General features: G+C 46.7%; 1 protein-coding gene and 1 long non-coding RNA gene across 8 annotated transcripts in view; one reads left to right on the top strand and one right to left on the bottom strand.

Annotated features, from left to right (window-relative positions):
* LOC102152075 overlaps nt 1-22,217 on the top strand; it is a 95,476-nt gene that overhangs the window by 71,587 nt on the left and 1,672 nt on the right. For 4 of the 7 annotated variants that reach the window (XR_005354586.1, XR_005354587.1, XR_005354579.1 and 1 more), the window contains one exon: nt 19,198-19,385. The exons of 1 other annotated variant lie outside the window; for it this stretch is intronic. This is a non-coding gene — a long non-coding RNA (uncharacterized LOC102152075). Of the gene's footprint in view, nt 1-18,314; nt 19,172-19,197; nt 19,386-22,217 lie in introns of those variants that run through there. 2 more of the 7 variants (XR_005354583.1, XR_005354582.1) reach the window with 1 other exon arrangement.
* The window catches only part of CEACAM1 (CEA cell adhesion molecule 1), a 57,028-nt gene continuing 40,533 nt past the window's right edge, over nt 5,723-22,217 (bottom strand). The window contains 8 exon segments of the mRNA NM_001097557.1: nt 5,723-5,842; nt 6,892-6,923; nt 7,610-7,662; nt 8,377-8,503; nt 13,092-13,367; nt 14,578-14,832; nt 15,426-15,704; nt 19,406-19,765. Of these exon segments, the coding sequence (NP_001091026.1) occupies nt 5,723-5,842; nt 6,892-6,923; nt 7,610-7,662; nt 8,377-8,503; nt 13,092-13,367; nt 14,578-14,832; nt 15,426-15,704; nt 19,406-19,765 (1,502 nt within the window).

Raw genomic sequence — 22,217 nt, 5'->3', positions numbered from 1 at the left:
TCTCTCAAATAAATAAAACATTTTTTTTAAAGGGAATGCATACAGATCTTAAGTGTACCATTTGATTTTTAGTAAATGTATACATCCATATAATCACCACCTGAATTGAGATGTCGAAAATGGCCCACAAAGCTCCCTTGTACACCTTTGCAGTCCATTCCACCCCCTATGGTGAATCCTAACATCATTAATTATTATTATTATTATTGTTGTTGTTGTTGTTGTTTTTAAAGATTTTATTTATATCTTCATGAGAGACACAGAGAGAGAGAGGCAGAGACACAGGCAGAGGGAGAAGCAGGCTCCATGCAGGGAGCCCGACGTGGGACTCGATCCCAGGTCTCCAGGATCACGCCCTGGGCTGAAAGCAGCACTAAACCGCTGAACCACTCGGGCTGCCCAACATCATTAATTATTATTGCCGATTCTTGAGCTTCATTTAAATGGCATCATATGGTATGTGCTCCTTCGGGTCTAGCTTCTTCATAGCATAATGTCCAAAACATTATCTCCAAAAGATTCATGTATCTCATTTTAGCAGTAGTTTGTGCCCATTTTATTCCTGATTAGTATTCCCTTGTATGGATATACCATAGTCTGTTTGCCCATTCATATACTGATGGATATTTGTGGTTTTTGGCAATTGTGAATAATGCTGTTGGAAACACTCATGTATAACTCTTTGGGTGGATATCTATTTTCATTTCTCTTAGGTAGATACCCAGAAGTGGGATTGCTGGACTATATAAGTATATTTAACTTTATAAGAAAATGCCAGACTCTTTTCCAGAGTGATTGTGTCATTTTATATTTCCACCAACAATATGAAGACTATTAGCTGTTTCCCATCCTCACATTAGGTGGTATCAGCAGTCTCTCAAAGTTTAGCTACTTGCCAATCATTTTATTCTGAATACTTCTCTGTGCCTTGCAGAATAGAATATTCATTTTATGCTCATCACATGGAGTATTCTCCCAACTCCTCAGTTTTTCAGCTTACTTATGTTTTATGTTTTAGGTCAGTATTTCCCAACACGGAATATATGTGAGAATCACCTGGGAGTCTTTCCAAATAGCCCAGGTCTCATTGCAGACACATTGTACCAGCTGCATTCTCAGGGATTGTTCATGGGCTCAATATGTATGTTGGAAAAGTTCCCTAGGTAATTCCAATTTATATTCCTAGCTAAAAACCACTGCTTCGAGGCTCAAGGCCTACTTGTGATAACAGAGCTTCTTCATCCTGCTTATACATTAACAGGATCTGGGGGAGCTTTCAACACTCACCAGAGCCAGGGTTCCAGCCCAAACCAATGAAGTTCTCTAGGGGTGGGGCCCAAGTGTCAATTTTTTAAAAATTTCCCCATCATTCTAATGTGCAGCCACATTTCCCATTGGATTTCTTAGTCTTTTCTTGTGGCATTTATTCCTTTCGATCTTTAAATTATGATAGTTCTTCATGTCTTATCTCTTAGGCATTATGTTCCTAGCCTTTCTCATTTCTGTGTCTTTCATGGAGTCTGACATTCACCCTTGTAGCACAGTAGGTGCTCAACAAGCATTTCACGAACATATGAATTGGTCATCAGAAAAAGATCGCAGTCACAGGTAGGTTGTATCCTGAGTCTCAGGGTCCCCGTCCTCCCTGGCGTTGGAGTTGTGATGTCCAGTGTGGGGTAACTCCTGTGAGATTACAGAGTGAACCTTGCCCTGTTTGGTATTTGTGTTCAGGCATATCACTGGGACTAAGGATTATATGTGTATATGGGGTAGAGGAGCAGGGTCGGGTAAGGAGACAGATTTAATTAGAATGGAGGAGTTATATTAGAGTTGTGATAAAGAAAGTAAGAAGTATTAGTAAAGAGGGGGAAATTTAAGCTTACCTAATGGCCAGAGTAGGCCAGTACAGATTCTTGAGCAGAGAGTGAACCAATTTTTTGGAGGGTAGTGAGGCAAGAGTAAGCAAGGAAGATTGCAGTAGAGAGACCAGAGACAAGGAGTCAGGTTGTACTTCCAAAATAGTTGTTGAGGGCCTGGGTTATTTAGCGTCATGGGAATGAACAGAACAATGTATGAGAGGTATTAAAGAACCATCAGGTTTTGTGATGTGTCAAATCCCAGAAACCAAAGAGCAACATGGATGAAACAGTGGTATTGTGGAAAGAGATGAATGAACTGCTGGGTGAGCCTGTGGGGTCAGGGTGGGAGGCAATATAAATGAGGAGGAATTTCAGAAGGTGTTTGGATGTGAGCTCAGGAGTTCTGGGAAGTAGTAAGGCTAGAGATACAGATGTAGGAGCCATCTGCAGAGAGGTCATTGAAGCTGTGGAAGACAGTGGTGCAGGAAGTATTCAGTCCAGGTGTCACTACTAAATCTGATGTGGGGTGCAATGCATAGGTCAATGGGTGGAAGGAAGAGAATGTCCAAGAAGGAAAAGTTGTCCATGGTTTTAGATGTTGTAAAAGTGAACAACGTGAGGATGGTGAAAATATCTTTGAATTGGGCCGAGGATGGATACTGACTTCATGCTGCATCTAGCAGTCTCAAGCACAGAGGCAGCGCTGCAGAGAGGCCAGGAGAAACCAGGTGATGAGGATGGGGGCACTCAGCACACATGTTTCTATGGCTTGGAAGTGAAGGAAATGAGAGAATAGGCTAATACTTAGTAGGATTAATAAATGAAGGTATTCAGTTTAGAAGAGATCTAACCCCCACGAGGGCAGGAAAAAAAAAAAACTGGGGACAAGGAAGAGATAGAAGGTGCTAGAGAGGGGAGTGGTCTGTGTTACTGGACCTGTGGAGGCTTTGTGAGCCAGAGCTGTGCTGCTGCGTCTGATTCACGGGAGCCACCTGTGCAGGAAGTGTCCTTTGTCTATAATAAACAAGCCCAGAGATCTTTTACTCATGAAATCCTCTTCTGTCCCAGAAGAAAATAGTCATTTTCTTCCAAGTAGGTTGAAACTATGGCCTGTTGTTTCTAGATAGACTCACTTTGTTAATAGGCATGCAAGGACGGAAAGGTTAGGGAGGGTCTATTCGTTGGGGGAGGGAGGGATTCGGGGGGGGAGGCGGAGGGGGATGGAGGGGGAGGAGGGAGGGAGGGAGGGAGAGGGAGGGAGGGAGGGGGAGGGAGGGAGGGAGGGAGGAGGGAGGAGGGAGGGGAGGGAGGGGGAGAGGGAGGAAGGAAGGACGGACGGAAGAAGGAGAAGGCGTCCGGAATTAGGAATGAAGGGGAAGGTGGAGAAGAAGGAAGTAGGGAGCTGGGACGGTAGTTCTTGGTGTTGGGGGGTGCTTTGTCTTCTTATTCTTTTTCTTTCTTCTTTCTTTCTTTTTTCTTCTTCTTGCTTCTTCTTTCTTTCTTCTTTCTTATTTCTTTTTTTTCTTCTTTCGTTTCTTGGTTCTTTCTTTCTTGTTTCTTTCTTTCTTTCTTTCTTTCTTTCTTTCTTTCTTTCTTTCTTTCTTTCTTTCTTTTTTCATTTATTTATTCATGAGAGATGCACAGAGAGAGGCAGAGACACAGGCAGAGGGAGAAGCCAGCTCCATGCAGGAAGCCTGATGTAGAACCTTATCCTGGGTCTCCAGGATCATGCCCTGGGCTGAAGGCGGCCCTAAACTGCTGAGCCATCTGGCCTGCCCTTCAACTAACTTTCTGATCACTGGGTTAAATATCTGTAGACTTAGGCTTACTGTGACTTCCAGTTCAGCCAGTTCTCTTTCTTCTGCCTGTAAAGAAGATATTGTCTGAAGTAGTACCAACCGGGGGCACCTGGGTGGCTCAGTGGTTGAGCATCTGTCTTTGGCTCATGTCATGATCCTAGGGTCCTGGGATGGAGTCCCACATCAGGCTCCCCAGGGGGAGTCTGCTTCTCCCTCTGCTAATGTCTCTGCCTCTCTCTCTCTGTGTCTCTCATGAATAAATAAATAAAATATTTAAATAAAGTAAAATAAAATAAAGTAACACCAACCACGAGGCAGTATATTCATGTCCACTTTAGAATTTTTATTATAAATATAGAGCAAATTTTACAAATAATTCAGAAATGGCCCAAGCTAGGCAAAATTAAATAACACAGAATAGCATGGATGAGAGGAAGTATATATTACTGTGTCAGGGTTAGAAAACCCTGGAAAGAGGTACCTGAGTACAGAAAATCCCCAACTCACCCTCTTTGAGGGGCTCTTAGACACAGCATGACATCAAATAATATAGAATAAAACTCTTCTCAGCAGCCCCAAAGAGTTTCTGTCTATGTAGAACGAGGCTAGGTGGGAAGTACATTGCCTCTCCTCCTCCTCTCCTACTCTTCCTTTCTATTCTGCACACTGGGGCTCATAGACCCCCATGGGAGAAAACATTTCAGAGGTGGTTCAAGAAGCCTCCAGCCCAGTTATTACCCTCCCCTGTTCCCTCACGGCTGTGGTTCCCTGAGAGCACCAGCACCAGGGTAGCTTTCTGGAGTGTAAGCAGTGTTAACAGGGGTGTGAGTGTGTTCCCCTCAGGGCACCCCCATTTCTCAAGGACCAATCACACCTTAGCAGAGGCCAGGTCTCCTGAGAAAGTGAGTGGGGCAGACACCATGCACAGTAGAGACATGGAAAGGGATGGTGGTTGAAGACTGGCCTGAGATGCTGGGAAACTGATTTGGACCCATTTCTAGCTACAAAAGAGGACAACTGCTGTTGCTGCTTCTTCATTTGGAACTCCTGGCCTAGAGGGCTAGAGGGATTTCTGGGGCTTCTTTTACCTAAGGCAGTCAGACTGGCTTACATAGCTACATAAAAAGAGCCCCTTTCACATAAACAAGCAGCTGCAGAACTAAAATGGCAGACTATCTCAGGGGGAAAAAAGCCAATGCATCAAGTTGTGCATTCTTAAAAATTATTTAAATAATCTCTGAAGGGACTGACTTCTTTCCCAAATTCTCTGCTGATTGTCTCTACTAAGAGCTGACTGCTTCCTGAAGCAGTAAGCCATCCTTCTGTGGGCATTTTCTTGAATAAAATCCCATAAAGTTATGAAACATACGGGCATTTTTTTGCACTTTATATTAGGAATCACCTGTGGGCCTCCACGAATAATTTTCTGAATTGCTTCTAGTGGGTTCTCTGAAAACAGGCTTGCCAAATGGCTTAGGTGGCTTTCTAGTTAAGCAGCAAAGTTTAGGCCCTGGTAGACAACTCTGACAGTGGACAAAGGTGTAGAATTTCCCAGTTCAGCATCCTCATTCAGCATATTTGTTTTCCTGTGCATGGTGGGATTCACACTGGACTTTGGAGAGATAGAAGCTTTTACTTTTACTTCTTTCTCTTCTTTTCTGGCATATGCATTTCAGTCGTGGATCAGGAACTGACTCTGAAGGTTATGGCAAATTCAAGTTAGACTCCAATAGGATAGGATGGGGGCAGGAAGGAATGACTGTGCTCTGAGTAGGTAAGGTTAAAACAAGAAAAGGAGGAGGGGTAGAGGTTGTGGCACATCTCAAGGTCTGCTTTGCCAAATTTCAATGACAAGGAAGGTTGGGTTCCCTAGGAATCCCAGATGTATCTTTCTATCTATTGACACTGAAGGGAAGGGCTGTGACTAGACATCCTGGAGGTATCTCCTTAGGAAGGGAAGTGGGGAAATAGGCTTCTTCCCCTTTTCTCTGAGGGTAAAGGGATCTCCTAGTGATAGGAACGAGAAGCTTGGAAAGAGTAGCACAGCCAGCAGGACAGGTTGCATTACTTCTTTTGTACTTCGGAATACACCGTTTCTGTGGCTGCTGGGGATGAGGAGGCTGAAGTTGATTTCTTTGGTTCCTGGACATTGAAGTTCAGGGAAGAATATGCAACTTCTTCAATCTGAAAGGTATGAGCTGTGTGGTTAGTTAAATCAGAGTCATAGGACAGACCCTCACCTGTGTGCTCTGATTCAGCACCATATCCTATCACCACTTGGAAACTTTTAGCTTTGGAGAAAGGCTTTTATTAGCCATGATTACTCTGTTTGCTAACATCCTGTTGAATGATCATTACAAGAGATAGGTTATAGTATTTATTCATACTGGAGTACAATGATACAGCAATGAGAATGGAGAATCTACAAATGCATAAAAGGACATGGATGAACCTCACAAAACAATTTTGAATGAAAGAAGCTAGATATACACAAGGATGTACTGTGTATTTCATTATGTAAGAACGTAAACAGACAAGTAACCTAGTGCAATGGAAGTCAGGATAGTGGTTACTCTTTGGAAGGAGGTAACTGGAGGGTTTTTTTGGGGGGTGGGGATGACATGTTTTCTTGACCTGGATGCCTTTTGTCTGTTCAACTCATGAAAATTTATACATTGTTAAAATATATTTATGTTTTAAGTACTTTTTCGTATATATGTATATTCTACTGAAAGGCTGAGAAAAATTTGGTAAAATTATCATAAAGTAAAGGAATCAAGACCTCAGAACTATTAGAAGGACATCATCATTTGTTGGTAAGAGCAGGGTCAGTAAAGGTGGAGAAAGGAGAATGATCTGGTGCCTTATGCTGGGCATTGTGCTGGGTGCTTTCCATTTGTTGTCTCATTTAATTCCTTCAACTTCTCTTACTTGGCAGCATGTCCATTTTACAAAGATGACAAAGCCATGGCTCAAAGAGCTTAAATTACTTGTCGAACATCACAGAGCTATTGAGAGTCACAGCCAGGATTTAAACCCAGGATGGTGTTAATTCCAAAGTCTACATTCTTGCAATGAGGTAGACTGAGGCAGTCATTAACCAGTACTCCTTTGTTGCTGCACTGAGAAATTTTGACCCAAACTTGATCCCATGTTTGTATTTTCAAGAATAACCCATTCTACACAGAAATATTTCCATGAGAAAATGAGCCATTGAAACTGGCTATGCTTACCTTGTTAGACAAATTGTCAGACTGGTCCTGACCTGGTGAAACAAAAGAAGAGTTACCAATCCATGAAAAGGCAAAGCTCTATGGCCTTAAAATAGGGACTAGGGGGTAAGAGTGGGGGTGGGGAGGTGGGTCCTAAGCTGTTGTGATTTCTAGCTGAAGGAGGTGGCAGTTAGTGGGAGGATGGATAAAGAAGTGGCCTGTGAATGCTTGAGGAATTCACTTTCCACAGAGTCTATGGTCCAAACCCTGGGCATTGGTACCAGAGGAGGCCTCAGTCCACTTCTGACAATTTCGTCTAGTCCACAAGGCTTTGATTTTTGCCCAGATATATTTCTCAGCAACAGGCTTCAGTGGCAAGGATGGACATTTAGGCCCACAGTACCCAGAGCACCACAAGACAGGGAAAGTCTCACCAAAGGAGAATGCCCACATCCATCACAGAGGCAGGAGGGAGGAAGTATAGGTGAGGAAATGGCTCCTGGAAACAGGTCCATCTTGCTCAGGCCTGCCTGGCCCAGGTGGAATGAATGTCTCTCTGAGGGGCATCTTTTGTGGCTAGAAAGGCATGAGGACCCTATGGCAACCTAAGGTTGGAAAATGGAGATCCCCCTCCAAAAATTCAGAAGGTAGGAAGTAGCTTGGGAATCCAGGATTCCCTGCTAGGGCAGGACACATGGTGGAACACACCAAGTCTCACTGGGATAGTGGCTTTACTTACTGTGATTGGAGGCTGAGGGTTTGTGCTCTGTGACATCACGCAGGTCACTTGCCCTAAATAAATATCAGACACTGTGACTGCTATTCCCAAGCACAGGATCTTTTGTTCCTTGAATTAGGAAGGACATTGTCAGCAGGCAATTCCTTGGGGCTCCTCAGTGTTCACTTATACGTTGTTGGTACTGCCTTTCCTCTTAGGGCCTCCTTCTTCAGTCTACTCATGATCTCCTCTAGGCTTTACTCCTTTCCTGTTTGCTGGGTGTTCACATTTGGGTCCAATGTTTATCAGTTACATCTGAGCCTACTTGTACCCTGACACCTTTCCCCTTTTATAGGCAGATGCTGGTTTTTGTCTCACTTTACTTATTTGCCCAAGAGGCTTTGGTTGTTTTTGCCTTTTCTTAGGTTCTCTTCCTGTCTTATCCCTCCCTCCTACTCCTGTCAAAAGAGCAAGCGACTCACTTTCTCCTGCTCTTTCTCTCATTTCCTCATTTGTTTCCTTCTGGGAACTTGGATTCACTGACTTGAGACAGAAACGTAATGAGATCTGTCCCTCTAAACCAGATGGAGACGGGAATAACCATGTCTGAGAGAGTGAGGTCCAGACAGCATGAAGAAGAGATCCACAGGAATTAGTGCTGAGAAGCAGGAGTTTAGAAAGAAAGAGGAGCAGATCCAGGTGCAAAGACTGGGGCAAAGTCTCCTTCCCTCTCCCAAGCATGGCAGTTAGTCTTGGAAAAAGTGGAACTGGAGGAAAGTTGATCATACCCGCCAGTTTTTCTGAAATACTGTAAGTACACCAGGGCTGCTATCACAGCAACCCCAGCCACAACTCCAATCACGATGCCGGCAATAGCCCCAGGTGGAAGGCCAGAACTTTGTTCTGTGGAATCATCTGTCATGGAAAGCAGAGAGAAAAATGAATGAAGGTGACATTATTTTATGGTGGGAGTCTCCTGGAGGACATCTCTGAACATGTAATAGTCTCTACTTGTTCCTTCAAGGAATACATTTTCTATGGGAAATTTGCTGTGAAGTGATTAGTTGACTTCAACCTTCAGTTTTTCTCTCTCAGTTTTTAGGCTGTTGATCAGATTTGCCTCAATACCATGTTGGTCTTTCTGCACTCAGATATTTTTGAAGGCTTTGGATATGTGAGAAGGGCTGATTGCCATTTTTCTATAACTTCCCACCTTCTCATGGTTACATGTTTTTCTGTGTGCCAGGCACAGCAGCCATGAATATGTGCCTCTCAAGTCTTCTGTGGTGAGGATTTAAGTGATGGAAGGCCCCTGGATACTGCATTCTGAATTCACCATCTCCTTTGTACAGAGACCACACTGCCCACAGATTCCCAGCAAGGATATGAAATAACCCTAACTCTCTGAGAAACTGTTTCCTCTCATGGGTGTCCTCCGAGGACCCCTTGCAAACACCCTCATAGAACTGCACTTCCATCTAAAACTTCTTTCTGGGATCCCTGGGTGGCGCAGCGGTTTGGTGCCTGCCTTTGGCCCAGGGCGCGATCCTGGAGACCCGGGATCGAATCCCACGTCGGGCTCCCGGTGCATGGAGCCTGCTTCTCCCTCTGCCTGTGTCTCTGCGCCTCTCTCTCTCTCTCTGTGTAACTATCATAAATAAATAAAAATTAAAAAAAATAAAATAAAACTTCTTTCTGTCACATCTATACCATGGTCTGAGGAACCGCCCAGGCTCCTCCCACTCCTGTCCTACTTTCCCTCACAGGCACTTTTCCCAATAAATAAATAAAGATTTTTCTCAATAAATATAAATAAATAAGTAATTCCACTTTGATTGCATCTCAGGGGATAAAAACTAACATACTAGGCTTGAAGCTTTGCATTCTATTCCCTTTTTTCCTTTCTCGTGTTCAGTCAATAACTATGTCCCAGTGGCTTTTTGTGTAATGCCTTCCACACCTGTATATAATACTGTTTCCATCTGTTTCTTTTTTATTTCTGTTGCTTTCACCAGCTAACTGAAGCCTGATGTATTAATGTTAGCTACTGTTATGGGGTATTTAATATGTACTAAGCTCTGGGGTAAATACTTCACATATATCTCATTCGATTCATATAATAACCCTTTCAGATAGACGTTATTTCCATTTTACAGATGAAAACAATTAGAGTAGTGAACAATTTACCCAAAGTCATATGGCCAGTAAAAGGTGGATCTGAGATTTGACTCTAGTACTACCCAACTTCATAGAAGCTAATGATAATAATAGTAATAATAGCAGCTAACACTTATGGAACATTTCATTTCCTCTGTGTGTAGCATTTTGCTGAGTTTAATTGATTATTACATTAAATCTTTAAAATGGTATCATGAAGCAGGTACTCTTGTTAACAATTTTCAGTTGAGGAATTTGAGGCTCAGAGAAGTTAAGAATCTTGTGCAAGAAATCTGTAATTGTAGGGCGCTTGGGTGGCTCAGTTGGTTAAGTATCTACCTTCAGCTCAGGTCATGATCCCAGGGTGCTGGGATCGAGTCCCACATCTGGCTCCTTGCTCCTGAAGGAGTCTGTTTCCCTCTGCCTCTCCTCACACTGCTCATGCTCTCCCTCACTCATTCTCTCTCTCAAATAAATAAATAAATAAAATCTTTTAAAAAAATCTGTGAGAAGATCTCAGATCAATAACCTAACTTTGTAATGAACTAGAAAAAGAAAAGCAAACTAAACCCAAACCTAACAGAAGGAAGAGAATAATACAGTGAGGATAAATAAAATAGTGAGTAGAAAAACAATAGAGAAAATCTTATGAAACCAAAAATTGACTCTTAAAAAAAGATGAATAAAATTGACAAATCTTTAACTTAAAAGATTAAAATTACTAAAATCAGAATTGAAAGTGGGAGAAATCACTATCAAGTTTACAGAAATAATAAATATTAAAAAATAATAAATACTATAAAAGTACTATGAATAATTGTAGGCCAACAAATTGTATAACTAGAATGAAATGGATAACAAATTCCTAGAAACATAAAACCAACCAAGATGGAATCATGAAGAAATAGAAAACATTAAGAAACCTGTAACTAGTAAGGAGATTGAATCAATAAAAACATTCAACAGAAGTCAACATCCTTTCCTGATAAAACCCCTCAAAGTAAGAATAGAAGGAAACTGCCTCAATATAACGGCCATAGATGAAAAACCTACAGCCAACATCTTAATGTTAAAAGACCCAGTTTTTCCTCTAAGATCAGGAACAAGATAGAGATGTCTGTTTTTACCACTTTTAATCCAGAATAGCATTGGAAGCCCTAGCCAGAGCAATAATTAGGCAAGAAAAAGAAATGAAAGGCATCCAGATTAGAAAGAAGGAAAATGATCTTTGTTCACAGATGACATAAACTTATACATAGAAAACACTAAAGATTCCACCCCCTCAAAAAATCCCTATAATAACTAATACATTCAGCAAAGTAGCAAGATACTAACTCGACATGCAAAATCAGTTAGAATTCTATACACTAACAATGAATAGTCCAAAAACGAAATTAAGAAAATTCTATTTACCACAGCATTGAAAAGAATAATATACTTAGGAACTAATTTAACTGAGGAGGTAAAAGACTTAGACGCTGAAAACTACAAAGGAATTGCTGAAAGAAATTAAAGACATAAATAAATGGAAAGACATTCCATGTTCATGGGTTGGAAGACTTAATATTGTTAAGATGATGGTATCACCCAAAGTGATCTGCAGATGCAGTGCAATCTTGGTCAAAATCCCAATGACATTTTTTGGGGGCAGAAATAGAGTAATCTATCCTCAAATTCATATGGAATGTCAAGGGATCCCAAATATCCAAAGCAATCTTAAGAAACAACAAAGGTGGAGGACTCTTATTTCCTGATTTCAAAATTTACTACAAAGCTACTGTAATCAAAACAGTGTGGTACTAGCATAAGACAAACAAATAGACCAATGAAATAGAATAGAGATCCCAGAAATAACCTTTACATACATGGTCATACCATTTTTGACAGGGGTGCCAAGACCATTCATAATGGAGAAAAGTCAGTCTTTTTAGCAAATGGATGTTGGGAAAACTGGATGTCCATGTAAAGGAACTGAATCCTTATTTAACACCATAGATAAAAATTTAACTCAATGTGGATCAGAGACCTACATGTAAGAGAACTATAAGAACTCATAGAAGAAAACACAGGATGAAGCTTCATGACTTTGGGTTTCGCGACGACTTCTTGGATATGAATCTAAAAGCAGAGGCAACAAAAGATAAATTGGGCTTCAGTTAAAATGAAAAGCTTTTGTATATCAAAGAGTACTATCAACAAAGTGAAAAGACAACCCACAGAGAGGGGGAAATATTTACAAATCATATATCCCATAAGGGTTAATATCCATAATAGAGAACTAAAACTCAACAACAAAAAACCTAATCAAAAATAGGCAGAGGACTTGAACAGACATTTTTCCAAAGAAGACATTCAGATGGCCAACAGGCACATGAAAAGATGCTCAACATCACTCACCATCAGGGAAATGCAAATAAAAACCCAATGAGCTATCACCTCATGCCCCTTAGGATGGCTCTTATTAAAACAAAACAAAACAAAACAGAAAACAAGTGTTAGTAAGGATGTGGAGAAGCTGGAAGTTCCTTGCATTTGCTGGTGGGAGTACAAAATGGTGCAATTGCTGTAGAAATGGTACAGCGGAACATCAAAAAATTGAACAAAGAATTACCATTTGATGCAACATCTCCACTTCTGGGTCTCTGCCCCCAAAGGACTGAAAGTAGGTGTTTCAATAGATATTTGTACACCCATGTTTCTAGCATCATTATTTACAACAGCCAAAAGGTGGAAAAACCCAAAAGTCCATAGACAGATAAATGATAAGCAAAATGTGATACATACACACGAGGGAATAATCAGCCTTAAAAGAAGTGAGATTCTGACGCATACTACAACATGGATGAACCCTGAAGATCTTATGCTAAGTGAACAAATCCAGACACACACACAAAACAAATATTATTAGGATTCCACTTATACAAGGTACTTAGAATAGTCACAGTCATATGAGACAGCAAGTAGGTTGCTGGTTACTGGGCTTAGGGGCAGGAGTGTTTAATGGATGGTGGTGATGGTTGTGCAAAAATGCTAATATACTAATACCATTGAACTGTATACCTAAAATGGTTAAAATGATAAAACTTATATACATTTTACCACACAAAAAAATGGTATCTGAGGAAAAAAGGAATCTTGTGGAAGGTCATACAGTAAATGCCAGACCTAATTAAGAAACTAAGTGTATTTGATTCAGAGACTTAGGTCTTCACCACACTCCCATTCTGTTTACTGAAATGGTCACTTGATTCTATTCTGCTCTTCTGCCCTCTGGGACTTCTATCCATTTTGCACACCACTGGTAATCTTCCCAGGAAGATGTAACATGGGGCAAGGTGTCATTTACCTTCCACATCCAGCCTTACAGGGTCACTTTTGTTGGAACTGACTGGGTTGGAGACCTCACACTGGTATTTCCCGGCATCCTCCTTCCTGACAGGGTCTATGGTGAGGGTGCTGTTGTCCTGGGACAGCTTCATTCTATCCGTGAGCGTTAGAATCTGGCCATTGAAGAACCACTGGATAGAGACCCCGGTGTTATTTGAGGAGCAGGTCAGGACCACAGAGTCATCTTTTGTGACTGTGGTGTTGCTGGCAGTGAGAAGGGGTTGGGACACTGGCTCTGTGGAGAAACAGAGGAGGTGACAGAATGAGAGTGGGGCCTGGGGCCACACTCCCTCTTTTGAGATCTGGGCCTCTCGGAGGGCCCCACGGAGCTCTGTCAAGGTGTCCCTGAGGATGGCCCGGCTGTCTGCAGAAGGATGAATGTCTTTGTTCAGGTGACAATCTAGAAGGGGAGGGCTGTCCCTCCCCTCCATCATGCATCTTCTCTACCTGGACATCTCTGTAGTATCGGCACCAGGAACCTCTTCTAAATCTACAGCATCCCCATCATCAGAGGGAATTTTATACCCAGTGGTTTTTGTGGGACCCTTTCCTGGAGCTTTCTGAAAAGATCAGGCCCCTTCTCTAGTATAATAGCTTTACATAGAAAGGGAAAGCATTTCTCTTTTGTGAAATAATTTATTAGAAAATGAGAATGGCCAAGCCAGTCTTTGTGGCTTTAGACGAGAAGTCCCAATCTAAAGGGTTTCTCAATCTGAGTAAGACTTTTACTTCCTGCCTGTGGATTGACTATTACAAGGAGGAAATCTTTAGAGTAGTGGTCACAGTTTTCACAGAAGGCTGGTACTCTTAGTTGTGGGTATAAATATGTACTTTGGCATTGCTCCTTCTGTGCCATGAAGGGACGTCATGGGGGCATCTACCTATTTTGCAGTTGGGCACCATTATGCAGTGTTTTCCTCAGTGGTGGATCACATGTGCTGGGGTCACACAGTGTTAGAGAACTGGGAGACTGCAGAGCCAGGACACAATCAGGGGGTTTGAGTTAGGGCTCATTCTTTCCCATTTCCCAGTGGCTTCACCACAAGGAGGCTCTGGTACAACTGGTGGGATAGTTTGGCCAGATTGAAGACAGGCTTCTCCTGGACCTTCTCCATATGTTTCTGTCCTACCACAGATGACAGCAGAACAGTCAGTCATAGGGCGAGCCAGGAACAAAAGGACCTTCTTTCTCCCTTTGTGAGTCCCTCCACCACATGGGGCTTCCTGGGGCTAACAGACCCTCTCCCCACATTCCAGGCTGGACCCACAGGGCCATGAATCAGAGAGCAAGGGGAGGAGGTGCAGACATGTAATGGAAGAGTTGAGAGACAGTTCTGGGATATGCTTGTGGCAAGAAACTGGGAAAGAACTTCTAGATTCTATTCTGAAAGGCAGACAGACCTTCACCACAGTGCTCAGTGCAGATGCTCCAGGGATGCACTTACCAGAGACTGTGATAGTCTTGACTGTGGTCTTATTGAGGCGGGTGGCATTGTTATAGACGGAGCAGGTATAGGATCCACTATTTTTCGCAGTGATGTTGGGGATAAAGAGCTCCTGTGTGGATGGCTGGGGCCTCCCATTGATAAGCCAAGAATACTGTGCAGGTGGGTTAGAAGCTGTGCGGCAGGAGAGACTGAGGTTTGCCCCTAGACGGTAATAGGAGTCTGGGGGGGAAATGGTGGGTGTGTCCGGGCCATCTGGAGCAAACAGAATAAAGCCACAGGTGATGTAATCCCAGGGAAGCGGAAGCTCCTGCCTGTATAAGGGCCACAGTGTCCCTCTGGGTCCCAACCTTGTTTTAAAAAGTCCCAACCAGGGTGCCTGGGTGGCTCAGTCAGTTAAGCATCTGCCTTTGGCTCAGGTCATGATCCCAGGGTTTTGAGATCAAGCCCCGTGTGGTGCTCCCTGCTCAACAGGGAGTCTGCTTCTCCTTCTACCCTTCCCCACTGCTCAATTAGTCTCTCTCTCTCAAATAAATAAAATTAAATTAAAAAAACAGAATGATAAAATGTCCCAACCAGAAGCCCCCTGTGTTCACTGAGCCTGGATCTGAGACATGAAGCTGTTTCCCCTCCCAGGCTGCTGACCCTCTCAGGAAGGAGCAGCTCATCCCCTCCTACTCTTGTTTAGGCTGAGCCTGCCCAAATTCGCAGGACAAGAAGCCATGGCCAGGCTGGGTGTCCAGCTGAGGGTCATGGACATGGACCCTAGAAGGAGGGATGTGGCTTGGCCTTTGGCTGTGTGGACTTGAGCTGGCAGCCCGGGCCAGGTAGGAACGGAAATTACTCACAGAGAACATTCAGGGTGAATGGGTCACTACGATCAGCACTCACTGGGTTCCGAGTTTCACACTCATAGGGTCCTGTGTCATTCCTTGTGACACCATGTACAGTGAGAGTCCTGTTGTCCAGGGACAGCTCCAGCCTGGGACTGTCCGGGAGGCTCTTACTGTTTACTGACCACAGGCAGCTTGTGCTCTGAGTCTGAGATTCACACGTTAACACTACAGAATCCACATTCTCCACGGGGTTGGAGTTGTTGCTTGTGATGCTGGGTTTGTGTAACTCCGCTGTGCAGACAACAGAGAGAACATTGCCCTGTGTGGTATCTGTGATTCCTCGGCAGACATCTTTAATCAGAGTTGGCATCTCTCACCTCTCAGCCAACCTGAATCCTTCAAAGAATAAGGCAGGTATATATCTCAAGACAAATGTGAGAGGATCTGAGCGCTCAGAGAACACAGGCCCCCACTCTGTATCCGAGAGCAAGCATGGGCTTTCTAGGGTCAAATAGGCATCAGGGTTTGGTTGTAGAAGACACAGAACAGATCTCTCCTGGTTCTTCCCTGACCAACTGACCATCAGACCAACTTGAAAGTGCAGGTGCTGAGGCCTTTTTTCCGGTACGGACCTACACCAGTCTACCTACAGCACTCAGGCTTCAGGCCTCGAAGTAGGGCATCTGCCAGGTGTTCCATGGTGAGTGAAAAGAGACAATGACTCCACACAGGGTGGAGCAGAGTCAAGGGTAGAAATGATCCAGAAATGAGTGAGGGGGATGGGCAGGGCAGGGCTGGCTTTGGCAGAGAACTATGTGCTCTGCCCTCAGTCTTTAAAGTTTCTTTTCCCACTGCAGAGGCCAGTGAGGACCATGCTAGTCTCTCCGGAAATACAAATGGATGTTTTCAAATGCAGAAGGGGTGACTGGTAGTGGGGTGTCTGGGTGGCTCATTAGGTTAAGTGTCGGCCTTTGGCTCAGGTCATGATCCCAGGGTCCTGGGAAGGAGTCCTACATTAGGCTCCCTGCTCAGTGGGCAGTCTGCTTCCCCTACTACTCCTCTCCCTTGCTCCTGTTCTGTTTGTCTCCTGCTCTCTAAATAAATAAGTAAATAAATAAATAAATAAATAAATAAATAAATAAATAAAATCTTTTTTTAAAAAGGAAAGGGTGACTTGTGGGAGGAGGCTGGGTCAGGTTGGGTGTATCTGCCCTTGTGGGTCATTTGTAAACACAGTTGTAAGATAGAAATTTAAGAAATTAAATTGTGTACATTTGTGAAAATCAGCATTAATACCCGAGAAACCTAAGACCAGTTTCTGGAGGAGTATCTCTCTAGAGAGCACTATACGCTGTAGACCAAGTTCTGCAGTCCAACCAGGATCACATTATGATCGAAGGAAGGTGTTATAGTGGGTTTGAAATTAGTGGCTCCCTGGTTAGAGAAAAACATAGGAGTTCTGTTAAGAAAGAGAATTAATTGGGGGTAAAGTCTGAGGTGCCTCAGTTATTATATAAAGGGAGGAATGATACCAAATTAGTAGAAATGCATTATGTTAGCAAATTTAGGAAAGAAAGTCCCTGCCAACAATTTCTACAGACAGGACAACTGGGACATGCAACTGAGTGCTTGCATGTAGCTTTCTTTTGACCTCAGGAAACACAAGTTTGATCAAATGTATCCAAATTGGGCAGCATCTGTTTGAAAAGACAGTGACTGATGGATCTCACCGAGTGAGAGGATCCCACCCTATGGTAAAGGTGGCCTCAGAAGCACCTGTGTGTGTGTGTGTGTGTGTGTGTAATATAGGCAGTGAAGCAGCCAGAAGGTATAGGGTGTGGCCAGTCCCATGGTGGGAAGGCAGGGGAACCACTGGTAAGGAAGAATTTTACCTGGATGATGTTGTGAGTCAGGAGTAAAAGGCAGGAAATGACCCATGAGCTTTTGGGGATTGAGGATCTGCAGAGGTCTGCGTTAGACTCCCTGGATGAGTCACGTAGAGAGTAGATCAAGGGATCACATGTCCCTGTCAGGTGTGTTCCACTTGTTAGCATCACGGAGGGAAAGAGCCCTGGATGAGGGCACAGTGAAAGCTCATTCTCCTGGTGACCTGGGCAAGCTGGCTCCTCACGGAACCTAGCAGACACTGCTGCTCTGATTTCTGTGTCCTCCAGGCAATAGCCTGGGAGGGTGGGCCTGGTCACAGGGCTTAGCAGAAGAATCCAGGGAAGGCTTAAGGGTTGAGGGAGCTACACAGAGCAGGACTAGTCCCAGCTGAAGAGGAGGAGGAGGAGAGGGAGGAAGATGAAGGACATGGAAGGAACAGGGAGCCAGAAATGTCCCAGGCTGTGAGCAGGGGGGGTTACAAGTGACTTCAAAGACTCCAGGCAGGAGAGCTAACAGCTGACCCAGGGGCAGGGCCAGGGCACCCCTGCAAATCCTCCCATGGCTGAGCAACACCACAGGCATCAGGAGACTCTTCTCTGGGAGTGGCCTCAGGGGCTGCTGGTCAGAGGGACAGAACATGGCTCTCAGCCCCTGGATGGACAGGGAACAGGTGTGGCCAGGACCTCCTAGGACTCTGCATCCAGGGTCCAGATCTGAAGAGATTGGGAATCATTCATTCATTCCTTTCCTCCTTCATGAAAGAGCAATTGAGATGTTGGGCCCTGTGCGGGTTCAGGGTACATGGTCAGGAGGAGAGGGCGGAGTCCTTTCCCTTACACGCCCGTGGGATCACACCAACACATCGGGAAACAGTGAGTCCAGGTCCAGTGCAGGAGCTGTGGATTGGCCACTGAGGGGAGGCCTGGGCATTCCCCGCACTGACTCTGATCGTTGATGAAGGTAATTTAGTTCTTGAGTAAAACCATGAATTCTCCATTTGCTCTCCCTTCCCAGACCAGAAAACCTGCCTTGAGCTGTGGATCCCTAAGAAGAAAGATCTGATCCACCAGCTGGTCTCAGGGTCCAAGATGCCTAATAAGGCCCCCTGGGTGGAGGAGGAGGAGATGGGGCCGTGGCTGCAGACAGACCCTGTGGGATTTTGATCTGTCTGCTGCTCTGGTCTGTGTGACTCTGATTCAGTGTCTGCATCGCCCTCTGCCTCCATTTCCCCTCAATCAAAATCAAGTAATGGCTTTTGATTAGCTGTGTTCTCTGTCATTAACCTGAAATCTTTCACAATTACCTGACCTAAGGCTGGCTATAGAGGAGCTGCCCAAATAAACATCTGTTATTTGCCTCCATGAGACACAGCTCCCTGGGCTGGATCCTAAGTGCAGGAGTTACTACCAGGAGCATCTTCTCTCCTCTTCCTCTCTGGGGGTGCTGACCTTCTTCTAGGGTCTCCTGTCCTCCAGGGCGCTCAGACAGTGTCTCAGGAACCTTGCCTATCACTGCTTTCTGCCCCACTTCTCAGGTGAGGGACCAGGCTCTGCCCCTCCTCAGATGCTGAGCCCTGGCGGGTGACCCGCTCAGGAACCTCAGGACTCAGGCACCAGGAGATCATTGCTCCCAGTCAGCCCTGCCAGGAAGCCAAAACCCAAGCCTAGCACAGACTCCCCTAGCTTGGTCACAGGAGTCAGAAGTCCTAAAACGGGTCTAGACAGGAGCTTTCTGGCCTGAGCTTCTCTTGAGGATCCCAGGGGACCCCTTAGGCCTGGTGCTAACTGAGCCCCACTGGGTCTTTCTCTGAGTCATGATCACAGGGAGGAGCTCCAGGGGCTGGATGAATCTGTCTCCCTTTGCTGAGTTACACCTGTCAGGCTTGTTCTCTTTGCAGGGAATGTCTGCTGGGTTGGAAGCCAGGAGTCAAATTCTGATCTTTGGAAATGTGTCTCCACTGTGTGTCCTGCACTAAATACTTGAACCACTCACTACACGGACATAAAGCAGAGAGGGATGAAGGCCCAGTGCAGGCCTGTGAATCCTGTGTGTGTGAAGTAGAATTCCCCCCAGCCGACACCAGAGGTGAGAGAGGAATTACTCACGGAATACTTGGAGCTGTCCACGTACTAGTGCAGTTTCAAATTTTTGGTTTATGATTTGTAGGATGTAGGATCCAGTGTCGTTCAGGGTGATGTTCTGGAATAGCAGGGATCCGTTGGGGTATATTGTCTCTCTGCCGCTGTATGCAGGCCCCGGGGTAGTGATTTTGGTGTCTATTACATATAATAGAATTTTATGGGTCGGCAATACAGTTTCCCCTTTGAACCAGGTAAGGCTTGCTGTATCCCCAGGCAGATTGAGGACCCGCAGAAGAGCATCCTTCCCTTCAGCAGCATTGGGAGGCACGGACTCCACAGTGACTTGGGCAGTGGTGGGCGGGTTCCAGAAGGCTAAGAGTGAGACTAGGAGGAAAGAGACGGATCAGTGTTTGGACCTGTGTTTTGGGATAGAGAGCTGGGGCCCTGGACATGGAGCAGATTCTAATCCCCCAGCTTCTTGGTGTGGGTGTGTAAACATGCACACATACCTGGGTGACTGTTTATGTCTCCTGCTGGTCAAAGTCAGTGGAATGATTATGCTAATTCCTGGCCTCTGAAGGTAATTTCCTCTGTTTTGAATGCTCTCCCTCAGATGTCTGTGGCTCGGACTGCCCTCAGATACCTGCTCACACTCAGGGGTTCTTGGGAGAAGCCTGTCCTGACCACCTCCTTGACGACCTTCTGTCTTAATGTCCTGACCTTTCCCTGCTCTGTTCCCTTCAGGGGGCTTGTCCTTACCTGACATGACTTTCTAGATGTCTCTGCGGGTCTGTCTTCCTCCCAGAGAAGTGAGCTCAGGGAGCAGGGACTGGTCTGCTCTGTGCTGTCCCCCGGGGTGGCCCGGCTGCAAATACCAGGGCTGAGCGTCCCCAGGGCCCTCCGAGTCTGGCGCTTATCGGTCAGGACCCCAGGGTGGTGGCAAGGCCAGGGTTTAGGGTCCCTGGGTGTGGTTCCCGTCAGGTTGCAAAACTGAGTCCCCGGTGAGGAGGCCCTTGGGACCCAGCCCCTCACTCCCCACTTGCAGATCCCGAGGCCGCCCCGTCGCTGAGCCGGCTCCCCCGCCCCGCCCGCCGCCCCGTCCCCCGCGGAGCCCCGTCCGCCCCCCCAGGCCCCAGGCCCCAGGCCGCCGCTCCCCCGGTCCTCCCGCCCCTCCCAGGGGATCGGCCCCCTCACCGGCCAACAGGAGCTCCTGCCAGGGGCCGCGCCCTGCTCGGGGAGAGGCCGAGGGGGGCTCCATGGTGCCCGCTGCCCGCTCCGTCCGGCCGGGGTGAGAGCAGCTGCCGCCGCGCAGACGCTCGGGCCCCGCGGTCCGCCCGACAGCGCCGCGTCCTTCCCCCTCCGCGCGGGGCCGCCTCTGGGGGCGGGGCCGGGTCACGTGGGCCGGGCGGGGGCTCGCCGGCCCCCCCCTCCCCGACGGCAGGTCCCGGGGTTCCCTTCCTCTGTCCCCGTGGGGGTCCCCGCAGCTGCTGAGGCCTCCGGTCTTCAGCGGGGATTTCCCGGCAGACGCGAGCGCGCGCACACGGCCTGCTTGGCCCGAGCACGAGCCCGGGGCGTCGGGTCCGGGGCGCGCCCCGCAGCTGGGGGCGAGGTGCAGGGTCCGCGCCCCCACAGCCCTCCCTCCTGGCCCTGGGGCTTCCCCCTGCAGAGCGGGAGCCCGCGGCCGCCTCCAGAGCCTGTCCCGGGACGTCACCCCCACCGGGCCTGGGGATCACCTGGGGAACGTCATCAAGACTGCGGAGGCCCAGGTGACCCCTGGACAGGCTGCTTTAGCAGATGCGCAGCCAGGCTGAGGCCCCGGGACGTGGCGCCGGGGCCGCCTCTGCTCTGCGCCCACGGAGGGAGGGTCCGCAGATCCTGCGGAAAAGCAGATCTGACTCGGCAGGTGTGGTGTGGACCCCGGAGCCTGCATCTAACCAGCTCCCAGGGGACGCGGATCCTCCTGGCCCGGGGGGCAGGCTTTGAAGAGCCGGGCTGAGGGGGACTCGGCTCCCTGATAGGGTGACCCTTGTCCCTTCCCTCAGTGGCCTGTGCTGTGTCCTGGCCTTGAGTCTGTGGGCACCACACACACAGCCCAGGGTCCCCAGGTCCAGGGGATCGTTTCCCTTGGTAACAGAGAAGCCCAGCTGGGCCCGGGTCTCCCCAGTGATCTCACCTGCTCTGGGGAGGATGGATTTCCTCCTGGCAGCAAGGTCACAGAGAGGACTCTGGGGGTGAGAAAGGGGTACGCTGGGTGATGACTGGTGAGGGACAGTGTCCATCCCTGGGTGTCAGCAGCCTGGCTCCTGGTTCCAAGGACAGAGACCCTGGACCAGGTGTCTGAGTAGCTCAGTTCCCAGGTGTGAAGAAGACTTCCTGCACGTCCTGGGAAGAGATAATGATTGGGTCACTTGAGGGTCCCTGTATCCCAAGGGAAGGTTTTGGGGAGACCCTCCCTCTCAGGATTTGGCTGAACTGTGGCCCAGAGATTGTCCACTCGCTCCTGGGTGTCCTGGGTAGCTCAGGAGCACATGTCATCTGCCTGGGGAACCCTCCTGTGTTCACCCTGGTTCTCTCGTGGGTGTAGTCAGGCAAGCAATAGGGAGGTACATAGGGACTGCTGACAAATTGGGTGCTCTTAGGGCCCTAGACAGAGCAGGCACGTGGGAGGGACCTGAGGGTCTGTTGGAGAAAGGGATGGAAATCAGGCTCCTCTTCCACCTCCTTAGCCAAGTCAGCTTTAGGGTTTGGTTTCCTGGATGTTGTCTGCATGTTCCTATGTCATCCCCTGGAGGCACTGCCGGGGACTGCATCTGGGATGCTGACCAGGCTCCAAAGG

This window comes from Canis lupus, chromosome 1, assembly GCF_011100685.1.
Source record: "Canis lupus familiaris isolate Mischka breed German Shepherd chromosome 1, alternate assembly UU_Cfam_GSD_1.0, whole genome shotgun sequence".
Taxonomy (NCBI): domain Eukaryota; kingdom Metazoa; phylum Chordata; class Mammalia; order Carnivora; family Canidae; genus Canis; species Canis lupus.
The sequence above is the reverse complement of the archived record's forward strand: the minus strand, read 5'-3'. Positions and strand labels throughout refer to the sequence as shown.